Genomic DNA, 20,786 nt, shown 5'->3' on the forward strand with positions numbered 1-20,786 from the left:
AAAAACAAGACCTTGAGCATCAATATTTTACAACTTTCAGAAACTAATTCTAATTTAAGATTAATTCACATTATCTGTAACATAAAATGTATGGCAGCAAACAGTCTCACTCATTCAGAACTGAAAGAAAAATATGAACTTCTCAACTTATTTTTAAATGTTAAATTATTTATTTCAAATGTCAAAGGAGAGAGAAAACACTTGTATCATAACAAATCAAGAATAAATTTATTATTAATCAAAGGTACTTTAGAATTCAATTTTTGTACTACAGATTTCTCTTCTTCTCTTTTCCCTGCTTTGAATGGCAATAAGAAAGGGCCCAACCACAATAAGAACTAATTATATATAAATATATATATATCTTCCTCTTAGCTTCTGGGCATATAAGCAAATTTATGACAAATTTAATACTAGCCTAAGAGTAAGTAAGCCAAATTATAATTATCTTCCTGGGAAGATAAATTAATTAAATGTCGATGATAAAGACCCCACAGCAAATTCAGAATAAACACACAGTTGGAGAAATACAGGGTCCTAAAATAAAGGCGAGGAGAAGGAAAAGGCAGCCTTTAGCCCATCTGCTGGGACAGTAACAGGATGAGGTAATCTTTTCAAGAGAACACTAAGTGCTTTACACCGGAAATGACACTGCCTGGCAGACAAAGTCAGCTGGGTCCTCATCCTACTCGTCAGTTCTGTGATTTGCTGGTGTGAATCACATGTCTCTCTTTGCACCAAGTTCAACTAACTCTGGAATTCCACCCATGCAGCTCAACGACTGGGCCAGAACAAGGGGAGAACTTGTCAGGATTTAAGAGCTTTCAGCAAAGCCCTTCAATTGCAGCGAGTACCCCATTCCACAGAGGATATCAATTATAGATAGTGACTTGCTTTAGCAGGGAGTCGGGACTGTCAGACACGAGATAGACAGCCATGAAGAATCATGAATCTTTCTATTAACTGTGAGAGGGAGCCAAAGAATGGCCAGGCTGTAAATAAGGCAGAGCCCCAAGAAAGCTCTGACGTCTCACCTCTTAGTTGCAGGTAGCAGCAAAATTTAACCGAGTCACAAAATGTCCCATAGCAACAGAAACAGTTCCAACTTCCCTCAGATCCTAAGAATGTAGATTTTGCAACTGGCATTTCCCCCCCTCTAGTACCAAAGTAATCAGGTGGACTTGAAGTATATCCAGTTCACTCAATCAAATAAAGCCTCTAACCTAAACCAGGCCCCTGAGGATGGGAGCAGACATGCCTGGAATGGGAAGAACCCAGCGCATCCAACACACAGATACAGAACACCCATATTGCGTACCGTGATGAAGAGGTGGGAGTTAGTGACAGAAACTGTGGCTTTGCTTATGTTCTTGTAAGTCAAAATTTTAATGAAGTTAATTAAGTTACCCACAGACTTTATCTCAGACTAAAACTAGTATCAGAAAGGGGGCATATTAGATTCTTTTCTAATCATGACATGAATATTATTACAGTTGATTTGGACTTAATTTTTTATCTCCGTATTTTATTTCTTATTTTGTAAAAATATTGGATGAAAACAAAATATGATTTGTTTAATTTTTTGTTCCTAAGCCTTTTAACAGCTATGGTCCTCTTCTAACCTGGATTCCTTCCCATGATTCCCCCTTGCCTACTGACGGGCACCCTACTGTCATACCATGGCCAGCATTTACCCAGTTTTCACATGTAGCCTCTTTAAAATACAGTGGGGACACTCAAGCTGAAAAAAAAAAACTACTGTAGTTGACTATTTTAGCAGTTTTACCCTAAAAGGATTCAGATCTCTCAATTAAAACATAACCACCACCTAAAATCTTTTGAAATATAAATTATACATAAATACCTATAATATTCACCACCCTTCCAACATGCCCACATAAAGCAATTTCTAAAAAGGTTTTTACTGCCTCACTCCCCATAATGCTCCCTCAAACTAGTCTTCTAATGAATGCAATTCATTTGACATGTAGATTTAGAATAAAGAGTAAAGTGTCTCTTTCATTCGTCATCTGTAACAGCTGAACCATGACCACAGAAGTCCTTGAAACTATAATGGCTTATCTATAGAAAGCATCTCCAGACAGCTTCACTCTCCAAAGGATAGAAGATGAACTGGGGAGACTGGAGAGTCCACTAAATATTTATAAAAAATTCTGCACAACACAGTTACCCCCATCTAATGTATTTATTTCCCAAATCCAAAAACACTACTTCAAAGAAATATGCATACGTCCATGTTTACTGCAGCATTATTTATAATTTCCAGTTTCAACATTATAATTTCCTTAATTAAAAGGTACCTTAATTAATTTATAACTTCCTAAATGCCCAATAGTAGAAAATTGGGTAAAGAAGATGTGGCATATATATACTAGAGAATGCTACTAAGCTACTGCAAAAAGATGGAATTCTGCCATCTGCAGCAACATACCCATGAACCTACGGTATTAGTGAAATATGCCAGCCAGAGAAAGCTAAATATCCTATGATTTTTCTCAAATATGATACATAAAAAAATAAAGTAAGCTGAAATAAATGTTTAGACTATAAGATTAGTTACTAAAAGAAAGGAGAGGGTAAAACAGGTGAGACAAGTATATGATGAAAGGTGGCTCTAGATTTTTAGTTTTATATACTACTATAAATATAGATATTTTACAGTATTATACAGTATCACACCTAAATACAGCATTATACCTAAAACATAGAATGTTACAATACATTAATTCAGTTTTTAAAAAGGCAAGTAGCACTTGTCCCATTCTTGTCCCATTCTTCATACAAACACAAATTGTCTGAATTTGTGTGTTCACTCATTACCTCACAGAAGAGTATTCCTAGCATGCTCCACTCCACTCTTTGGGGACATTGCCTCCACACAAAGAAAAATTCCAAACTTCTTTCCCTCTTAGCATTACAATGCCTGTGGTTACTATTAAAACAGCCAGCAAGAATAAAGAACCATTAAGTTGAGCTTGGCTTAAAAATAATACTTGCATCAAATTAAAGAGAAAGAATCAAATTAAGTTCATGGAAATGTACCTTAATTAAAAACATCTGACTTTCTACCTCCTTGCTGTGCTGAGAAATCTGTAAGTTTTCCTCTAAAATTTTAAGACATGATTACAAACAAAATAGCAATGGGGAGATTCAGTTGATGTCATGCTAAATCCCCCAAACATTTTGAATATAATGAATCTCAAACATGGCCAGCCAGATATTTAACCCCAGAATGTGCTTGCAGCGGTGGTCTATATTACCTAGGATGGGCAAAGCCGCAGGGGACAGTCCAGAACTCCTGTGGACTTGAAGCATTTGGGAGGAATGCTCTAATTCTATAATTCTATAGAAGAATTTGATAACTACCACGTTTAAATGGAGGAGGGTCACCAAGAAATGTGGATCATCTAATAACAAGTTAACATAACTGACAGAGATTGGAGCGACTGCATGTGTGTGTGTGCTTGTGTGAGTCTGCACGTGCGGTGTGGCTGAGGGGAGGTGGGACAAAATCTTCTTTGTCCGATTTTCCATCGTATTGAAAGCTTATGGAACTGCCACACTAAGTAAAGCATCCTGAATGCCTTAATGGGACTCCAAGCCTTCTGCACAGAACAGCCTCCAGCCCTCATTCCTGATTATCTAAATGCCTCCATCTAGCTGTTCCCGGGCCCATTTACTAGGGAGACTCCGCTGGCCTGAGTGCTGAGTACTGGATGAAGTGCAGCCCGACAAAGGGAAACGTCTCATCAGGAGGTGCAGGCGGAGGGCCCGGCACAGCGGGAACAACACACGGCCAGAGAGCGGGACGGCTTCTGAACCGGGTGTGCTGTAACTGGCCGCGCGGCGGCTTTCGGCCGTCCTCATTAAACACACTTTGAAATACATGTCACTTTCCTGCTGAAACGATTAGCCTTGCAAGGGCTGGCCCTTGGTCAGAAAGCTGAGCTAACGGTGACCCGCCAGGATCCACCATCTTCAGACAGGCTAACGGCTGGGAGAGCTGCGGACAGTCCATGAGAGAGGAGGACAGAATGGGAAAAAAGGAGCCTCCCCCACCTTCCTCCCCCCGCCATCAGGCCTTGTTCTTGGAAAGGAGAATCAAGCTTGGTTAAAAGCTTAATAATAATTCATGTCCAGCTTACTATTACTCAATAACCATCAAAGTCGCTGACTCAAAATAGTGTTTTCTGGCTTAGTGGATCAGAGTCATTACACTCTCTATTGAAGACTTTATTGAATTTTACACTAAGCTTTAGCTGAGTGAACAGGTCAAGCACCGCAGCTCGTTTTCTTTATTCTCGGGGAGCCAGAAAGCCCTCTCCAGTTTGCAACGCTGCTAGCTAAGAAACTTGACTCGGCGCAGGGTCACGAAGGCTGACCCCATGGAAAAGGTCACGCAGTGGGTTCAGCCCAGCTCCCGGGACCGTTCACTCACGTGCACCAGCTGCTCCTGTGTGTCAAACTCCCGAGAGCAGCCCTCCCACTGGCAGTTGGTCTCATAGATGACGTCAGGCTCCTGCTTGCTCTCATCTCTGTCCCCTTCCTCCTTTACCAGGGTGGTTCCTTCGGGCTGTTCCTAGATGGCAGGGTGGAAGAGGGAGGAGAGAGGGACAAATTCAGGCAATATTAGGAGGAAGATAATCTTCAAAAATCCCTGAAGTGTCATCCCTGGTGAGAAAGTTACCGTCACCCCATTGTTGTTCCACAGTAACAGGTATTCTCTTCGGTCTGAGTCTCCTCAGTTACTAGCAGGTTTCTCCAGAGCTGGAGCAATGCCTCACTAGGATGGGATTCTGTCTTCCCTGTGCTGGAGGTGGGGAGAGGGGTTTGGAGAATCCGTGGGGAAAACATGTTTTGGGTTCAGTATCTGATTGCTCGGAAAATGCTGCTCTCCTAGACCATGAACATAAACCTTGCAGCACATCATGTCTAGGTTTGTAGGAAGCTTGGAAACAAAGAAATACAAAGACTTCCAGGATTCTGAAATCACCCACTCTGAGCCCAGGGCACCCACTCAGAGCCCAGGGCACCCACTCAGAATCCACTGAACCCATTTCTTCCAACCTCATATTGCTAAGGTGGAAATTAGAGCTAATGCAGTTTGAAGTTTCCACCCAAACAGCCTGGCTGTAGCAAGGTCCTGATGCTTTGGCTTTGGGAACTCTTGCCCAATCCCTAAATCGAGGGAACCATCTTTAAGGAGTTCCTTTTCATGTCATTCACAGAGACCTGGAAGTGGAATGAAAATCATAGAAGCTGGGCTGGACGCAAGCAGACCCTTGGAGGCACTGGGTCAAAGGAGCAGCAGTGGCCCGACCCTCGGCCAGAGGGGATGGAGAGCTGCTGCAGGATGCAGACAGCTCTGCCTGCTCAGGGGAAGCTGAGGCACTGACAAACAGGACTTTGGCACCTGCAGATGAGCTCAGAGACACCGAGCACTGGTGGGGCACCTCACCTGCTGGCCACGAGACCCTGGGCTGGGGAGGTCTTCATCAGCTTTGATCTTGGACCGCTTGCTGTGCGTCAGGTCTGCACTGCTGCTCACTGCCGACTCGCTCGTTGGCTTGTTCTGCAGGCGCCATCCGCAGGGACAGAGAGAACAAGGCTCTGGTGAGTGAACGGGGCCACTGCTAAGACCGAGATGCCAGAAAACTGGCCTTATTTGGAGTCCAGCACTGGGGTCACAGCTGCAGAATTCAGAAATGTGTGGCAGTGGGGAGAGAGCCCGGGGGCTCCTGCTGTGCCCTCCCAGCCTGGAAAAGGAGAGAGCTTGGGCCTGAATCCTCAAGGGGGTGTTGGAGACAGGCTGTCGGGCCAGGAAAGCAGAGAGGAGTTCACAGAGTCCCTCCTGAGTCTGTCAGGAGAGGCGGGGGCACATGTGCTGTCTTATTCTGATTGAGAGGTCTCATGTCCTCCTGTGATAGCAGCACGGGTTTTGTTATTTGTTTGGGGGCCACACCTGGCAGTGTTACAGCTTACACCAGGCCCTGTGCTCAAGGGTCATTCCTGATGGGGCTTGGGGGACCCCGTGGGGTCCCGGGGATTGAACCCAGGTGGAAGCATGCAAGATGTGCATCCTTCCCCGCTTTCCCATCTCTCCAGCCACCGCCATATGTTTTCACAGCCAGCCTTGGAGAAGCAGTGGAAGGGCTGGGAGTGAGGGGGCAAAGAACACCAGCCTCCCACCCAGGACCCTGAAATCTGGGCCCCTTTCGACCAGGTAGTGAGGGTGAAGTGGGTCAGGCATCCAGGTCCCAGCCTGAAACCAGAGTGATAGCTGGAAGGAGAAGGACAGGTGTGTGCACATGGCAGGACCAGCAGACCATGGACACGGGTGTCCTGTGTGGAGTCTGAGAACAGGGTGGCCCCTGCCGACGCAATCGCTGGGAGCTCAGCAGCAGCACGGTGGAGGCCCAGCTGAGCTGGGATGGCTGGCTGGCAGGGAAGCCGAGGGCTGCGGAGAAGCGCCCGGAGGGAAGCCAAGGGTTGCCCGGACCGAGCGCACCCCAGCCTGCCCCAGCATCTCACCTGCGAAGCCTCCGACGGGCCAGAGCTGACCTGCACGGGGTTCCGAACTGCAGGGATCCCGGGCACGGGCCTCTGGGCCGGGAAGGTCGGGGCCGGGTGCAGGAGCGGAGGGCTGTGTCCAAAGGCGGAGCCCAGGCCCTGCTGGCGGCTCAGGAGCTGCTGGTGCATGTGCAGGGACACGGGCGCGGGAGGGTAGGTGAAGCTCAGGGCCGGGCTGCGCGGAGAGAGACACGTCAGACAGGCCCGGCACTTGCACGCACACGCGTGCGCCCTCCAGGCGAGACCGGCCCAAACTGCGGCCCACGGGCCTGCTGAAATCACAGATCAGAGAGTTACTGACAGAATCTTAAAAGCTCCGAGAGAAATATGACTGCACCGAAACACACCACCCGAGCACAGCGGAGGCCTGATGGGACCCGCAGCCCCAGGAGCAAAGGCACCGCTCGGGACGCTATTTACTGCAATAACAACCTTTCTGTGAAATGGACAACGGTGACTACATGCTTTATCGTCCTGCTCCTGGCTCTCGGCTCCACGTTCTGTGCATGGAGCAATTCCTTTAATCTCAGCTCCCACTGCGCACTTTCATATGTCTCCAGATCTTATTACAAGAGGAAAGAAAATCAATTGGTTAAATGTGTTTTGAACACCATGCTTGTCATATCACTCATTTGTTTGTAAAGATGGAAAGCTCAGTTCATCCAGAATGCCACCTAAAGAATTTCCATCAGTGCCGTCTGGTTACAGAAGCTGATGGATTAACCTCTCCCAGCTGAAATCGGGGATCAATGGGCTTCGATGGAGCTATATTCCAATGGGAGAGCAATGCTCCCTCTTCTAGCTAAACTGAATTAAATGTCTATTAAAGCCCATTAGACATGCTAATGCCTGTCACCACTTCATTATGCCAAAGGATCTCCCAGGCTACTGTGAATTCTGAGGAATCCAGAGGGCTACCTTGATTTTAAAACTACAGAGTATCAGACTGCTCTTTGTGCCAGCAAAATTTAGGAACCAAATCCTCTTCAGAGAATGAAGTGCTCTTGAAATTTTTCCAATGACTTAAAAAATGTACTTTTAGTTGCACTCACAAAATTTCTTTCTTCAAAAATAACCAGTGAAAAATTATATATAGTTTATTCCTAACCTGCACTATAATATCCAGAAAGAATCAGTAGAATCTTTTGTATTGTTAACTGTATAATACATGCAAATTTTCAATCTGGTTGGTTAACTATTATTTCTATTAAGTGCATTAACTGAGAGTATAATAATTTCATTAACAAAATACAACCTTTTCAGCAATTTTAAACACTAATTCTGAAGACAAACTCTGTTCATGAATGTGACACCACTTTTGCCTTTTTGACTACAATCCTTAAAAAGTAGCTTCAATGAGTTACAATATTATTGTTCCTGCCGACAACCTTGTATTACAAGAATTTACTCATTAAAACTGAATGTCATTGAGAATACCTGAGGAGAATTCCACCAGGCTTGGAGGAACTCCTTTCATTCTCATTATATTTTTTTAATAAAGGAAAGCAAAAAACATGGAGAAAATAGTCATTGTTCATAGTAAGTTAGAGAGAATTCGGTAATAATATTCCGTTTCTGCAGTGTTATAGTTTCTGCCAGTGTTTCCGAAAGCAACCATGAATGATTATAGCAAGACTTAGCTAAGGTAGCTGTGTGGATGATTGATAGGGCATTAATCAAAAGATGCATATCTGCCTTAGAATTTGTTCGCAAGCTTTCTTCTAATAGCTGATTTCATGTTCACTGAGCTCTATGCCAGTTTGTCCAATTTATTTTTCAGTGTACAAGCCATTCATCAAAAAACACAATGATTTAACGTGCACTCCGCCGCCCCCCCCCCCACCTTTTGGTGAATGCATGTTACTGTGCAACTAACTCCCTATTCAGTTCATTAAAAAAAATCCCCAATGCACACATATTGGCAATATAACAGAGGCTTTAGCATTCTCCAAGCACCATTCTGAAGTTGCATGATCTCACAACATCAGCGGCCCTAAGGGATATCTGATTCTGGGAAGTGGTTTGGGAAGACTTAAGAAGTGAGGAGCTAATCTGGAGTCAGGACAATGAAAGGAAACCCTCCGAAGGCCGACACTGCCCTTCGTGGCGCTGACAAACATGCGCAGGGCTAGCAGACACAGAGGTAGTCCATAGCTCCCATTTCTGATTTCGAGGCCACACCTGCTGGTGCTCAGGCTCAGGTGTGGCCTCCCTGAGGCTCTCCTGCGTGGTGGCAGGGATGGAGCCAGAGCCAGCAGCAAGCCAAGGGCCTTCCTCCTGTGCTGTCTCTTCCTGCTGTTGCACAGGGCCGTGGGAGGGGGGGTCCTCACGGCTGCCTGCAGGGCCTGTGCTGCTCACACATGCCGGGCTCCAAGCCCCCTCGCTATGTTTCTAGAAATCAGCAGCACCAGGTCACCAGGACTGCTCGGGCACGTAGGCCTGGAGGGCTGAAAGGCTGTCGGGGGAGGGAGCGAGCTCAGCGCACAGGGCCCTCTGAAGCCCATCATCACTTGACGCCTGAGCACACCTAGGGACAGCTGTGGAGGCCCCCCAGGACCACCAGGTTGAGGTCTGGACGCCCCAAGCACCACAGCATCACTCTGGCATCTCCCAGCACCTCCAGCACTGAGTGCTGGCTGCCCCGCACTGCCTGGACAGTGCGGAAGCCCCTAAGAAACACAATAAAGCTTGGGCCACAGGCCTAGAAGGCAGCCGCTCGACCACACCCCCAGGCCTACTTCTATGTTTAAAATGATTTATTTACGGGGCCAAAGAGATAATATAGTGAGTTTGCCTTGAACATGGCCAACCTGGATTTTATAGCCAGCATCCCATATGGTCCCCTGAGCACCGCTAGGAGTAATCCCTGAGTGCGAGACAGGAGCAAACCCTGAGCATCCCTGGGTGTGAGCCAAAACAAACAAAAGCCACATACAAATTTATTTATTATTGAATGCCCATAAAATAGAAAGTTATTCATGATTGGGCTTAAGGATAAATAAATATCTCAACACCTTTCCCTCCACCGGTGCCCCCAGTTTCCTTCCCACCCCCCAGCCTGCCTCTGTGGCAAGCATTTGTTGCTTTTCTTTTTTCCTTTGAGGCACTGTGGCTTTAAGGAAACAAAGGTAACACACAAGAGACAGCAGCTGGGCTAGCACCCCAGCAACAATAAGAAACAAGGAAGATTCAATGTCATGGAGGGTTCTGCGTATATTTTCCTCTATGTACCTTATGGATTCATGTCTGATATTGAGGTCTTTAATCCACTTTGATCTGACTTTTGTGCCTGGCACTAACAGAAGTCAGAGTTCATTTTTTGCAGGTAGCTATCCAGATTTCCCAGCACAACTTGTTGAAGAGGCTTTCCTTGTTCCACTTCACTTTTCTTGCTCCTTTGTTAAAGATTAAGTGGTCATATATTTGGGGGTCTGTGTCAGGATATTCAACTCTGTTCCATTGGTCTGTGGTTCTGTTTCTAGCCCAATACCATGCTGTTTTAATTACTACTGCTTTGTAGTACAGTTTGAAGTTGGGGAAGGTGATGCCACCCATCTTCTTTTTCCCAAGGATTGCTTTAGCTATTAGTGGGGGGTTACTGTTCCATATAAATTTCAGGAGTGTTTTGTCTGTAAGGATGAAACACTACAGACCAAGCAATTGGAAACAAACATAAACAAATAGGACTGCATCAAACTAAGTAGCTTCTACACTTCAAAAGAAACAGTGAGCAAAATACAGGGAGAGCCCACAGAATGGGAAAGAATATTTACCCAATACCCATCTGATAAGTAATTAATATCCAGGATATACAAGACACTAGTAGAATTATATATGAAAAAATTCTCCAACCCCATCAAAACATGGAGAGAAGAAATGAACAGAAGCTTCCTCAAAAAATAAATACAAATGGCCAAAAAGGTTCATGAAAAAATGCTTTACATCTCTAGTCATCAGGGAGATGCAAATCAAAACAATAATGAGATATTATCTCACACCACAGACTGGCACACATTCAAAAGAACTAAAGCAACCAGTGCTGGCGTGGATGTGGGGGAAAAGGGATGCTCTTTCACTGTTGGTGGGAATGCCGATTGGTCCAGCCTTTCTGGAAAACAATATAAACAGTCTTTCAAAAACTAGAAATTGAGCTTCCATATGACCCCGCAATACCACTTCTGGGAATATATCCTGAGGCTGCAAAAAAGCACAGTAGAAATGACATCTGTACCTATATGTTCATTGCAGCAGTGTTAACAGTAGCCAAAATCTGGAAATAACCCAAGTGCCCTAAAACAGATAACTGGTTAAATAAACTTTGGTATATATGTACACTGGAATACTATGCAGCTGTTAGGAGAGATGAAGTCATGAAATTTGCTTATAAGTGGATAGACATAGAGAGTATCATACTATATGAAATGAGTCAGAAAGAGAGGGACTGATATAGAAGGACTGCACTCATTTGTGGAGTATAAAATAACATAAGACAAGACCGACAGCCAAGGATAGTAGATAGAAGAATCAGGAAGATTGCTCCATAGTTGGAAGCCTGCCTCACGAGTGGGTGGGGAAAGGTCAGCTGGAATAGAGAAGGGATCACTAAGAAAATGATGGTTGATGGAATCGGTTAGAATGGGAGATGTGTGCGAAAAGTAGGTAATGAACCAAACATGATGACCTCTCAGTGTCTGCATTGCAAACCATAATGGCCCAAAGTAGAGAGAGCGAGTATGGGGAATATTGTCTACCATGGAGGCAGGGGGAGGGTGGGAAAGAGGGAGTATACTGGGGATATTGGTGGTGGGGAAAGCGCACTCATGAGGTTTGATCATTGTGTGATTGTAACTCAGACATGAAAGCTTGTAATTATAACTCATGGTGAATCAATAAATTTTAAAAAAATAACACCTATGTTTTAGTTACAACTTTTATAATATTTCAAAAATTATAAAATGTTTTACTAATTTAACAATTATGTTTTAAACTCTGCTTTACTCAATGTGCTCAATGTGTCCTAAGACACAGTTTATATTAAAAATAAGCTTTAATTTCTACTTTTTCTATTGTAATCAAGCATAAATTATTCTCAATGGGGAAAAAAAAAGAAGAGTGACACATGATGAAGGCAAGAGGAATAAAGCAAGGCCAGAAGCACACCAGTCCTCAGCTCTGGTCCCTGCCTGCAGCCCCGGGAGGGACCATGTGCTCTCAGCACTGGAGAGTGGCCTCTCTTTGGAAGAGAGGTCCTTTTCTGCCAGTAAAGCCGGGGACATGAATGAAGGAACCTATGTCAACTGCTGGACTGCAGGCCATCTAAGAATAAACTGAATGAAAGGTCTGAGAGCACAGTGGTTAGGTCCTGGCCTTGCAAGCAGTGACAGGGCTTGACCCCCAGGACTACATATGGTTCCTGAATACGCGAGCACTGACCCTAGAGCATAGAGCCAGCAGGGTGGACAGACATCTATGCTGATTTACACTTTTGGTGGAAGAGCATACTCAGCTGTGTTCAGGGCTTACTCCTGGCTCTGTGCTTGGTGGACCATATGGGATGACAAGGACTGAACCCAGATCAGCTGGTGCAGGGCAAGCTCCCTACTCTTGGTACTATCTCTCCAGCCCCTAAAAGCTTTTCTTAATATGTATTTCTTCAGGCATAAACATGACTAAATGTTTGGTATGTGTGCAGGGTTTATGTATCTACATGCCTGGGGCTGTGTAAGAACTTCTCAGATGATGGGGCTGGGAGAGGGAAGTCCTTCCCCAGGTACAGTATCTTCTGACCTTAGAACATTCTGCATCCAGGCTCCCGTGCATTCTCCCCTTCTCTCTCTGCAACTCAGACCCTCACATGGATGCCAGAGATCACACTTAGACCACTGGAGTCACCCAGCATGACCTTCTCATTTCACAGCAATCCTAGGGCCCTGGAACCAGGTGGTGACAGGCTCCAGACAGGAGGCGGGTGCGAGACACCCACGGTGACCCTGGCTGCTCCCCCCACCCCCAGCCCAGCCATGGTGAAGGAAGATGACACTTTCCTCTGGAATCACTTTGTCCAGGTGTCTATAAACAGGATTGCATAAACAAAGCTGTCTAGATTCAGCTCTGACCATGGAGATGCAGCATCTCAATAAGGACTGACTGGGTAGATTTTACGGTAGATTTGTGGGTTATGGACAACAGTACCATGGCAGGGAGCACTGATGCCGACCCAGCCCTATTGCTCCTGTCCCATGCTCAGACTGTGGCACCAAAGCCTGAGTGGCCCCTCTCAGGGGTGTTCCAGGTCCTCCGCCCAGCACTGTGCATGGCCTCTATGTTATTTCCAGAGCATGCACATGTTTCTCTATCTTCTGAGTAATGGCACACGAGGTGCTGTTAAGGAGACATCTTTGCGTACTGCCTAGAATCACTCCCAGCTGTGCTTGGGGGAGACCCAGTCCGAGCCCCCACAAGCAAAGCATGCGCTCCACACCTTGAACCATCCTGCAGGCCTCACCTCTTCTCTAGAAGGCTGCATGAGAGGCAGGAGAACCAGAAAAACACAGACCTATAGAAAAATATGACTTGTAGGACCAGAGAGTCAGTGCAGGAAGGGAAGCTATGATTAGCTTGCGTTCAGTTCATCCCAGTATGATCTCTAGTAACCCATATGGTCCCTTGAGAACTTTCAGGAGTTATCCATGGCCACAGAGCCAGGAATAGCCCCTCAGCACTACCACTATACTCCAAAACCAACTATATATAGTGCTCATAAGTATATGCATCTTATAAGTATCACTGTATCACTGTCATCCTGTTGCTCATCGATTTGTTCGAGCGGGCACCAGTAACGTCTCTCATTGAGAGACCTATTGTTACTGTTTTGGGCATATCCAATACACACGGGTAGCTTGCCAGGCTCTGCTTTGCAGGCTCCATACTCTCAGTAGCTTGCTGGGCTCTCCCAGAGGGGCGGAGGAATCGAACACAGGTTGGCCGTGTGAAAGGCAAAAGGCCAACCACTCCAGCCTGATCTTATCAGTATTAATCTATAGATTTAGATAATAAAATTAGTAAGAAAAAAATGTTAAATGGCTCAGATCTTCGCAAGCAATGTTTTACAGACTTAGAAATCTCTTTTTTTAAGTTTATTTTATTTATTTATAATTTTTTTAATAGAATCACCATGTGGAAAGTTACAAGACTTTCAGGCTTAAGTCTCAGTTACACAATGCTCGAACACCCATCCCTTCACCAGTGCACATATTCCACCACCAAGAACCACAGTAAACCTCCCACCAGCCCCCCACCCCTCCTGTGTAGCTGATAAATTTCACTTTACTTTCTCTTTACTTTGATTACATTCAGTATTTAACAAAAACCTCACTATTATTGTTTGAAGTTTCCCCCCCAAAAGTCGGACCTGTTGGAAAGGAAGCATTTGATAATTTGTTTTCCATTACTGAGAATGAAGAGATATGAGGTCATGTGGCCACAATAGCCACTGTGAGGTTTTGGATTTCTGTATTTTAGTATTTTAGTAACTAAGTCCAGAGAAATTTCTGCTAGAATCTCTTAAGGGTCCAAAAGTACGAATTATGGAAAAAAGGAGATAGAAACCTAAGGTCAGTAGCGGTTCAAGAACTCAGGCCTCAGTTACTCCTATGTGAACGGACACATCCTATGGAAAGTCTTGCCCCACAGGAGTAGGAGTATGGTGGGCTGGAGGTGGGCGGTGCTGATCAAGACCCCTCAAAACCCCTCAAACTCAAGAAACCCTCATCCAGGACCATGGTGGAAAAGACAGACTTGATGAATTTAAGAGATAATGTGTCCTTTTTTTCCCTAAGGAGCAGAAAAAAAGAAAAACTGTGGATTTTAAAAATCTGTACTGTGGGGGGCTGGAGCAATAGCACAGCGGGTAGGGCGTTTGCCTTGCACGCAGCCAATATGGGTTCAATTCCCAGCATCCCATATGGTCCCCTGAGCACCGCCAGGAGTAATTCCTGAGTGCATGAGCCAGGAGTAACCCATATGCATCAACAGGTGTGACCCATAAAGCAAAAAAAAAAATCTGTACTGTATATGGTAGCTTCATACATCACATAGAACTTCTACCTATACAAGCAGACATACGGCCTTAGAGAAAATTTGAAAGGGGCATACCACTGCATGCAGTGACCTGGGGAAAATTGTGAGCCCATCCAAAAGGCATGACTAATAACTCCACCCTCTAAGCAGTAGAGTACTCTCCCTCCACCTTCATCTTTTCCTCAGCTGAATTAAAACTGAGCAGCACAGCACTGTCTATTTTTCAAGGATTTAAAATATTCTCAAAATCTGAATACTTTTTTAAAAAATTGTCATGTAGGGCGATAGCACAGCGGGGAGGGCATTTGTCTTGCACAAAGCTGACCAAAGTTCGATTCACAGCTTCCCATATGGTCCCCTGAGGACCGACAGGAGTAATTCCTGAGTGCAGAGCCAGGAGCAACCCCTGTGCAGCACCTGGTGTGACCAAAAATATTTAAAAAATTGTCATGTACTCCCTGTCAAAAATCAAGGAATATTTTGTCAATAATCTTGCAAAATATCAAATCTAGCAAACTGGATCTTGTTTCTAAGCATTGCACAGTAACAAATCACTTATAACAAACTCCTATGACTGCGAAGTTCAGCATAATTTCCAACTTAGTTAAAATTATGCATTGAAAACACAGGGTGCTTCGTAACTAAACTCAGTGTCTAAAATGCCCACACTACATTATCCCTTTATTTGACAAGTTTTATCTGAATATTTTCTGCACATCCTGTTATGTCCAATAATTGTGTGCAACTAGAAATTTATATCTTATAATTAGTATAAGAAAATTTGAAATCAACTGTATTTCACTTTTACAACAAATACAATTTTTTCATGCCAAGGAAATAAGAAGGACTGGAGTGATAGCACAGCAGGTAGTGGCCAATCCAGGTTTGATTCCTCCGTTCCTCTCAGAGAGCCCGGCAAGCTACCAAGAGTATCCCGCCCACACGTCAGAGCCTGGCAAGCTCCTCATGACATATTCAATATACCAAAAACAGTAAACAACAAATCTCACAATGGAGATGTTACTGGTGTCCACTTGAGCAAATCAATGAACAACAGGATGACAGTGCCACAGTGCTAAGGAAATAAGAAGTGGTAAGTCAACATTTATACAAAATCCCTCATCAATCTGTAAATCAAAGTTATACTTAATTCCTCGAATAATAGTATAAGGGCACTTTCAAGTTCATACTGTAGAAAATCATTTATTAAAATATTTATCAAATCCTGTTAAAAATGTAGCACTGTCATCCTGTTGTTCATCGACTTGCTTGAGTGAGCACCTATAACATCTCCATTGTGAGACTTATTGTTATTGTTTTTGGCATGCATATCAAATATGCCACGGGTAGCTTGCTAGGCTCTGCCATACTGGCGGGATACTCTCGGTAGTTTGCCAGGCTCTCTGAGAGGGATGGAGGAATCAAACCTGAGTCGACCACATTCAAGGCAAATGCCCTACATGCTGTGCTATTGCTCCAATCCTGTTATAAATACAGGCATTAATTACTATACAAGTCAAATACATGAAAACTAATTAAAATGGCACACAAAACAAGTCTATAATGTGCTTTTAAAACACTACAGAAACTCTATACATGGCAGAAAAACAGGCTGGATAACTCAACACTGATACAATGAAGGAAACAGCACAACTGGCTTGCTGCAGCCTTGCATAACAGAAAGGCAACAAAGTTTATTGCAGTGATGCAGCTATTTGTTTTAAATGAAAATAAAGGAGCCTGAGCTAGTATAGCTTTGGTACCACATGGCTTACAGACCATCACTGGGTGACACTGGCGCCCCCAAGCAGTCTCCTGGGGATGGCCTTGGGGGTAGGAAAGCCCCACATCCTGGGGCCATGCCCTCTAATCCCTGGCCTGAGGTGCATGGTACCACTGGGAGCAGCTCCAGCTCCCCAAGCACTGCAAGGGAGAGTCTCCAGAACAAATGAGTAAACAAGAATGCACAGTTTTGTGTGTGTATTTTTGGGCCCCACTAGATCGTGCTAAGAGTTTAATTCCTGGCTTCGAGCTGAGAGATCACTCCTTGTAGGTATGATCATATGAGGACCATCACATGAGGTGCTCAGGATAGAACCTTGTGGTCAGCAAGTTCAAGGCAAGAGCCCGAACTGCTGGACTGTTTCTCCTGCTCCTGAGGATGCAAATTTTTGAGGAACTACAATAAAGGGGGCAAGAGGCTATGCACCCCAGGAGACTCAGATGTAAAAAGCAGGCACCTCTGCTCTCTATCTCTTTCTCTCTCTCTTAATTCAGGCATTACGGTTTGCAATACAGATGCTAAAAGGTTACCTACATTCAACACTCATTCTTGTCCAGACTGATCATTTCCAACTAATGCGGTCATAATGGACCCCTCTCTGTCTTAACTTCCCCTGCTCCCTACCCCCACCCCACCCCCCACACACACCCTTGTGGTAATTTCCAATCACTGACCAGTCCTCCTGCCCCACTTACCGTGGTCTTGGATAATAGTTTTATCCTTTTTTGTAATATCACACAAATAAATGCAGTCATTATATATCTGTCCCTCTCCTTCTGACTTATTTCATTCATCATGATACTGTCCAAGCCCATCCATTTATAGGCAAATTTCATGACCTCATTTTTTCTAACAGCTGTGTATTATCCCATTGTGTAGATGTACCATAGTTTCTTTATCTAGTGTTCTGTTATCAAGCACTCAGGTTGCTTCCAGATTAACACAGACCAATGCAATGGAATTGAATATCCTGGCACAGAATCTCAAATATATGATCAACTAATCTTTGGCTGGAGCAATAGCACAGCGGGTAGGGCATTTGCCTTGCATGCGACCAACCTGGGTTCAATTCTTCTGTCCCTCTCAGAGAACCCGGCAAGCTATCGAAAGTATCCCTCCCACACAGCAGAGCCTGGCAAGCTCCCCATGGCATATTTAACATGCCAAAAACAGTAACAACAAGTCTCACAATGGAGACGTTACTGGTGCCTGCTTGAGCAAATCAATGAAAACGGGACGACAGTGCTACAGTGCTACTAATTTTTGACAAGGGTGCAAGAAATATGAAGTGCAACAAGGAAAGCCCATTTAACAAGTGGTGCTGAGAAAAAATGGACAGCTACATGGACAAAAATGAACTCTGACCTCTATATAATGCCATGCACAAAAGTCAGATCAAAATGGATTAAAGACCTCAACATCAGACCTGAAGCCAGACAGCACATGGGAAAAAACATCAGCAGGACCTTTCATGACAGTGAAGCTAAAGGCATCATCAAATATGAAACACACCTGACCAAGCAAGTGGAAGCAACGATAAACAAATGAGACTACATTAAATTACTACATTAAACTAAAGAGCTTCTGCACCTCAAAAGAAACAGTGACCCACTCAATACCTCTATTGCAAACTACAACACCCAAAAGGAGAGAGAACAAAAGGGAATGCCCTACCACAGAGGCAGGGTGGGATGGTGGGGGATGGGGTGGGGGTGGTGAGAGGGATACTGAGATCATTGGTGGAGGTGAATAGACACTGGTGGAGGGATGGGTAAATGATCACTGTATGAGTGAAATGCAAACACAAAAAATTCATAAGTTTGCAACTGTACATCACAGTGATTCTCTAAAAAAAAAAAACAGTGACCAAGATATAAAGTTAGCCTACAGAATGGAAAATGTTATTCACCCAAAACCCCTTCTGAGAAGGGATTAATATCAAAGATATTTGTATTATCTTAGATATTTAATAATATCTAATTTAATAATATCCAGTCAAATATTTATCTAATTAAATATATTTAATAACTAGATAATATCTAGTTAATAACAAAGATATTAGATATTAATAGGCATTGGTTGAACTCTACAAGAAAAAAGCTTCCAACCCAATCAGAAAATGGGGTGATGAAATGAACAGAAACTTTCTCAAAGAAGAAATTCAGGGACTGGAGCAATAACACAGCGGGTAGTGCATCTACCTTGCACGCGGCAGACCCAGGTTCAATTCCCAGTACCCCATATGGTCCCCTGAGCAACTGCCATGGGTAATTCCTGAGTGCAGAGCCAGAAGTAACCCCTGTGCATCTCCAGGGTGACCCAAAAAGAAAAAAAAGAAGAAATTCAAATGGCCAAAAGATACATGACAAAATGTTCTTCATCACCAATCATCAAGGAGATGCAAATCAAAACAAGACTGAGATATCATCTCACACCATGGAGACTAGCAGATATCAAAAAGAACAAAAGCAAGTGGTGTTGGCATGGATGTGGGGAGAAAAGGACCCTCTATCATTGCTGGTGGAAATGCTGACTGGTCTAGCTTTTTTGGAAAACAATATGGACATTCCTCAAAAGACTAGAAATCGAGCTTCCATTTAACCCAGCAATACCACTTCTGGGAATATATCCTGGGTGTCCAAAAACACTCAGCAGAAACACCATCTGTACTTCTATGTTCATTCTACTTCATTTTTAGCACATAGAAATGCCACAACTTTCTGCAAATTAAGTAATCTATTTTACTGCAGCGGTTTATTGTTCCTGAGAATATTTTGGTAGAGTTTAGTTTTCTAAGTATATTATCATGCTGTCTGCAAATAGTGATAGTCTGCTCTCTTCTGTGCCAAACTGTATCTATTTATTAACTTTCTTGTCCAACTACTACAGCAAGGACTTCCAAAGCAGTGTTGAATAATTGTGCTGACATCCTTGTCTTTTGCCTAATCTTAGCAGAAAGGCTTTCAGTTTTCACCACTAAAAACGAGGATAACTATTGTTTTGTGGTAAATGGCTTTTACTATACTGAGTCAAGTTCCTTTTATCCCCATTTTGTTAAACATTTCTATCATGAGTAGGTGTTGGATCTTTTCAAAAGATTTCTCTGCCTCTGTCAATATGATGTGTTTTTAATCATTCCTTGTATTTATATGGCAGCTCACGTCGATTGACTATTGTATATTAAACTATCCTCATATTGCTGAGTTAAATAAATCCAATGTAATCATAGTATATAATTCTTATACTGTTGAATTAACCATTGATAATGCTTTCTTGAGGATTTGCATCTGTATTCATTAGGGATCCTGGTGTTATTTTCTCTTAAGTATCAGGGGAAGGCTTCTGGCTTCTTGTTTTCCTGAAGAGTCTGGGCAGCAGAGAAAGGTTTGGAAGAACTTGCTGGTGGGATCATCTGCCCGGGAATTTGTTTTTAAGAAATTTTTTTAGTACTCTTGAAACTTTTGTGTTAGTAATTAGTGTGTTCAGGTGCCTTGCTTCCTCCTAATTCCATCTGGAGAGGTACAATAGGATCCCCAAATTTTTATTTCTTCTAGTTTTTCCAGGCTGGAGCAATAGCACAGCAGGTAGGGCATTTGCCTTGCACATGGCTGACTGGGTTCGATTCCTCCGCCCCTCTCAGAGAGCCTGGCAAGCTAGCGAGAGTATCTCACCCACATGGCAGAGCCTGGCAAGCTCCCCATAGTGTATTCCATATGCCAAGATCAGTAACAACAAGTCTCAAAATGAAGACACTACTGGTGCCCACTCGAGCAAATTGATGAGCAATGGTATGACAGTGATGGTGACAGTGACTAGTTTTTCCAGTTTCATGGATTCAAGTTTTTTATAGTGATCTCAGATATTCTTTTGTATTTCTGTGATATCATTTGTAACTTCTCTCATTCCCTATCGGTTTATAAAACTGTTCTCTTTTTTTATTGCAAGTTGAGCTAAGGGTTTTCCAACCTTGTTTATGCTTTCAAAAAGCCAATTACTGGTTTCTTTGATCATTTGTAACTTCAGGTTGGGGGTCTCAACTTCACTAATTTACACTCTAAAGCTCACTCTTTCCTTTTTCTGCTGATCTTCTAGTAAGCAATTATCCATTTGTGCTTTTTCTGCTTTCCCGTTGAACTCTTTCACTGCCATAAACTTTACTATTAGAGTAGCTTTTGCTGTGTCCTCTATTTCTGATGTCCTGTAGCTTAATTCTCATTTGTTTTCAGTAGTCTTGAATTCTTCTTTGGTTTCCTCTCTGTTCCACTAGTAGGTGACTCCTTTAGTAGTGATGAGTAGTGTTCAATGGTCATTGTTCAGTAGTGCTCAGTGGTGA

At 43.7% G+C, this 20,786-nt stretch overlaps 1 protein-coding gene across 6 annotated transcripts in view; it reads right to left on the reverse strand.

The window, feature by feature from the left end:
* GLI3 (GLI family zinc finger 3) overlaps positions 1 to 20,786 on the reverse strand; it is a 292,704-nt gene that overhangs the window by 64,696 nt on the left and 207,222 nt on the right. For all 6 annotated transcript variants that reach the window (XM_055144085.1, XM_055144113.1, XM_055144079.1 and 3 more), the window contains 3 exons: positions 6,553 to 6,766; positions 5,480 to 5,593; positions 4,460 to 4,600 (listed from right to left, as the gene is read on the reverse strand). In XM_055144085.1, coding sequence (XP_055000060.1) covers positions 4,460 to 4,600; positions 5,480 to 5,593; positions 6,553 to 6,766 — 469 coding nt within the window. The remainder of the gene's footprint in view (positions 1 to 4,459; positions 4,601 to 5,479; positions 5,594 to 6,552; positions 6,767 to 20,786) is intronic.

This window comes from Sorex araneus, chromosome 1 (genome assembly GCF_027595985.1).
Source record: "Sorex araneus isolate mSorAra2 chromosome 1, mSorAra2.pri, whole genome shotgun sequence".
NCBI lineage: Eukaryota > Metazoa > Chordata > Mammalia > Eulipotyphla > Soricidae > Sorex > Sorex araneus.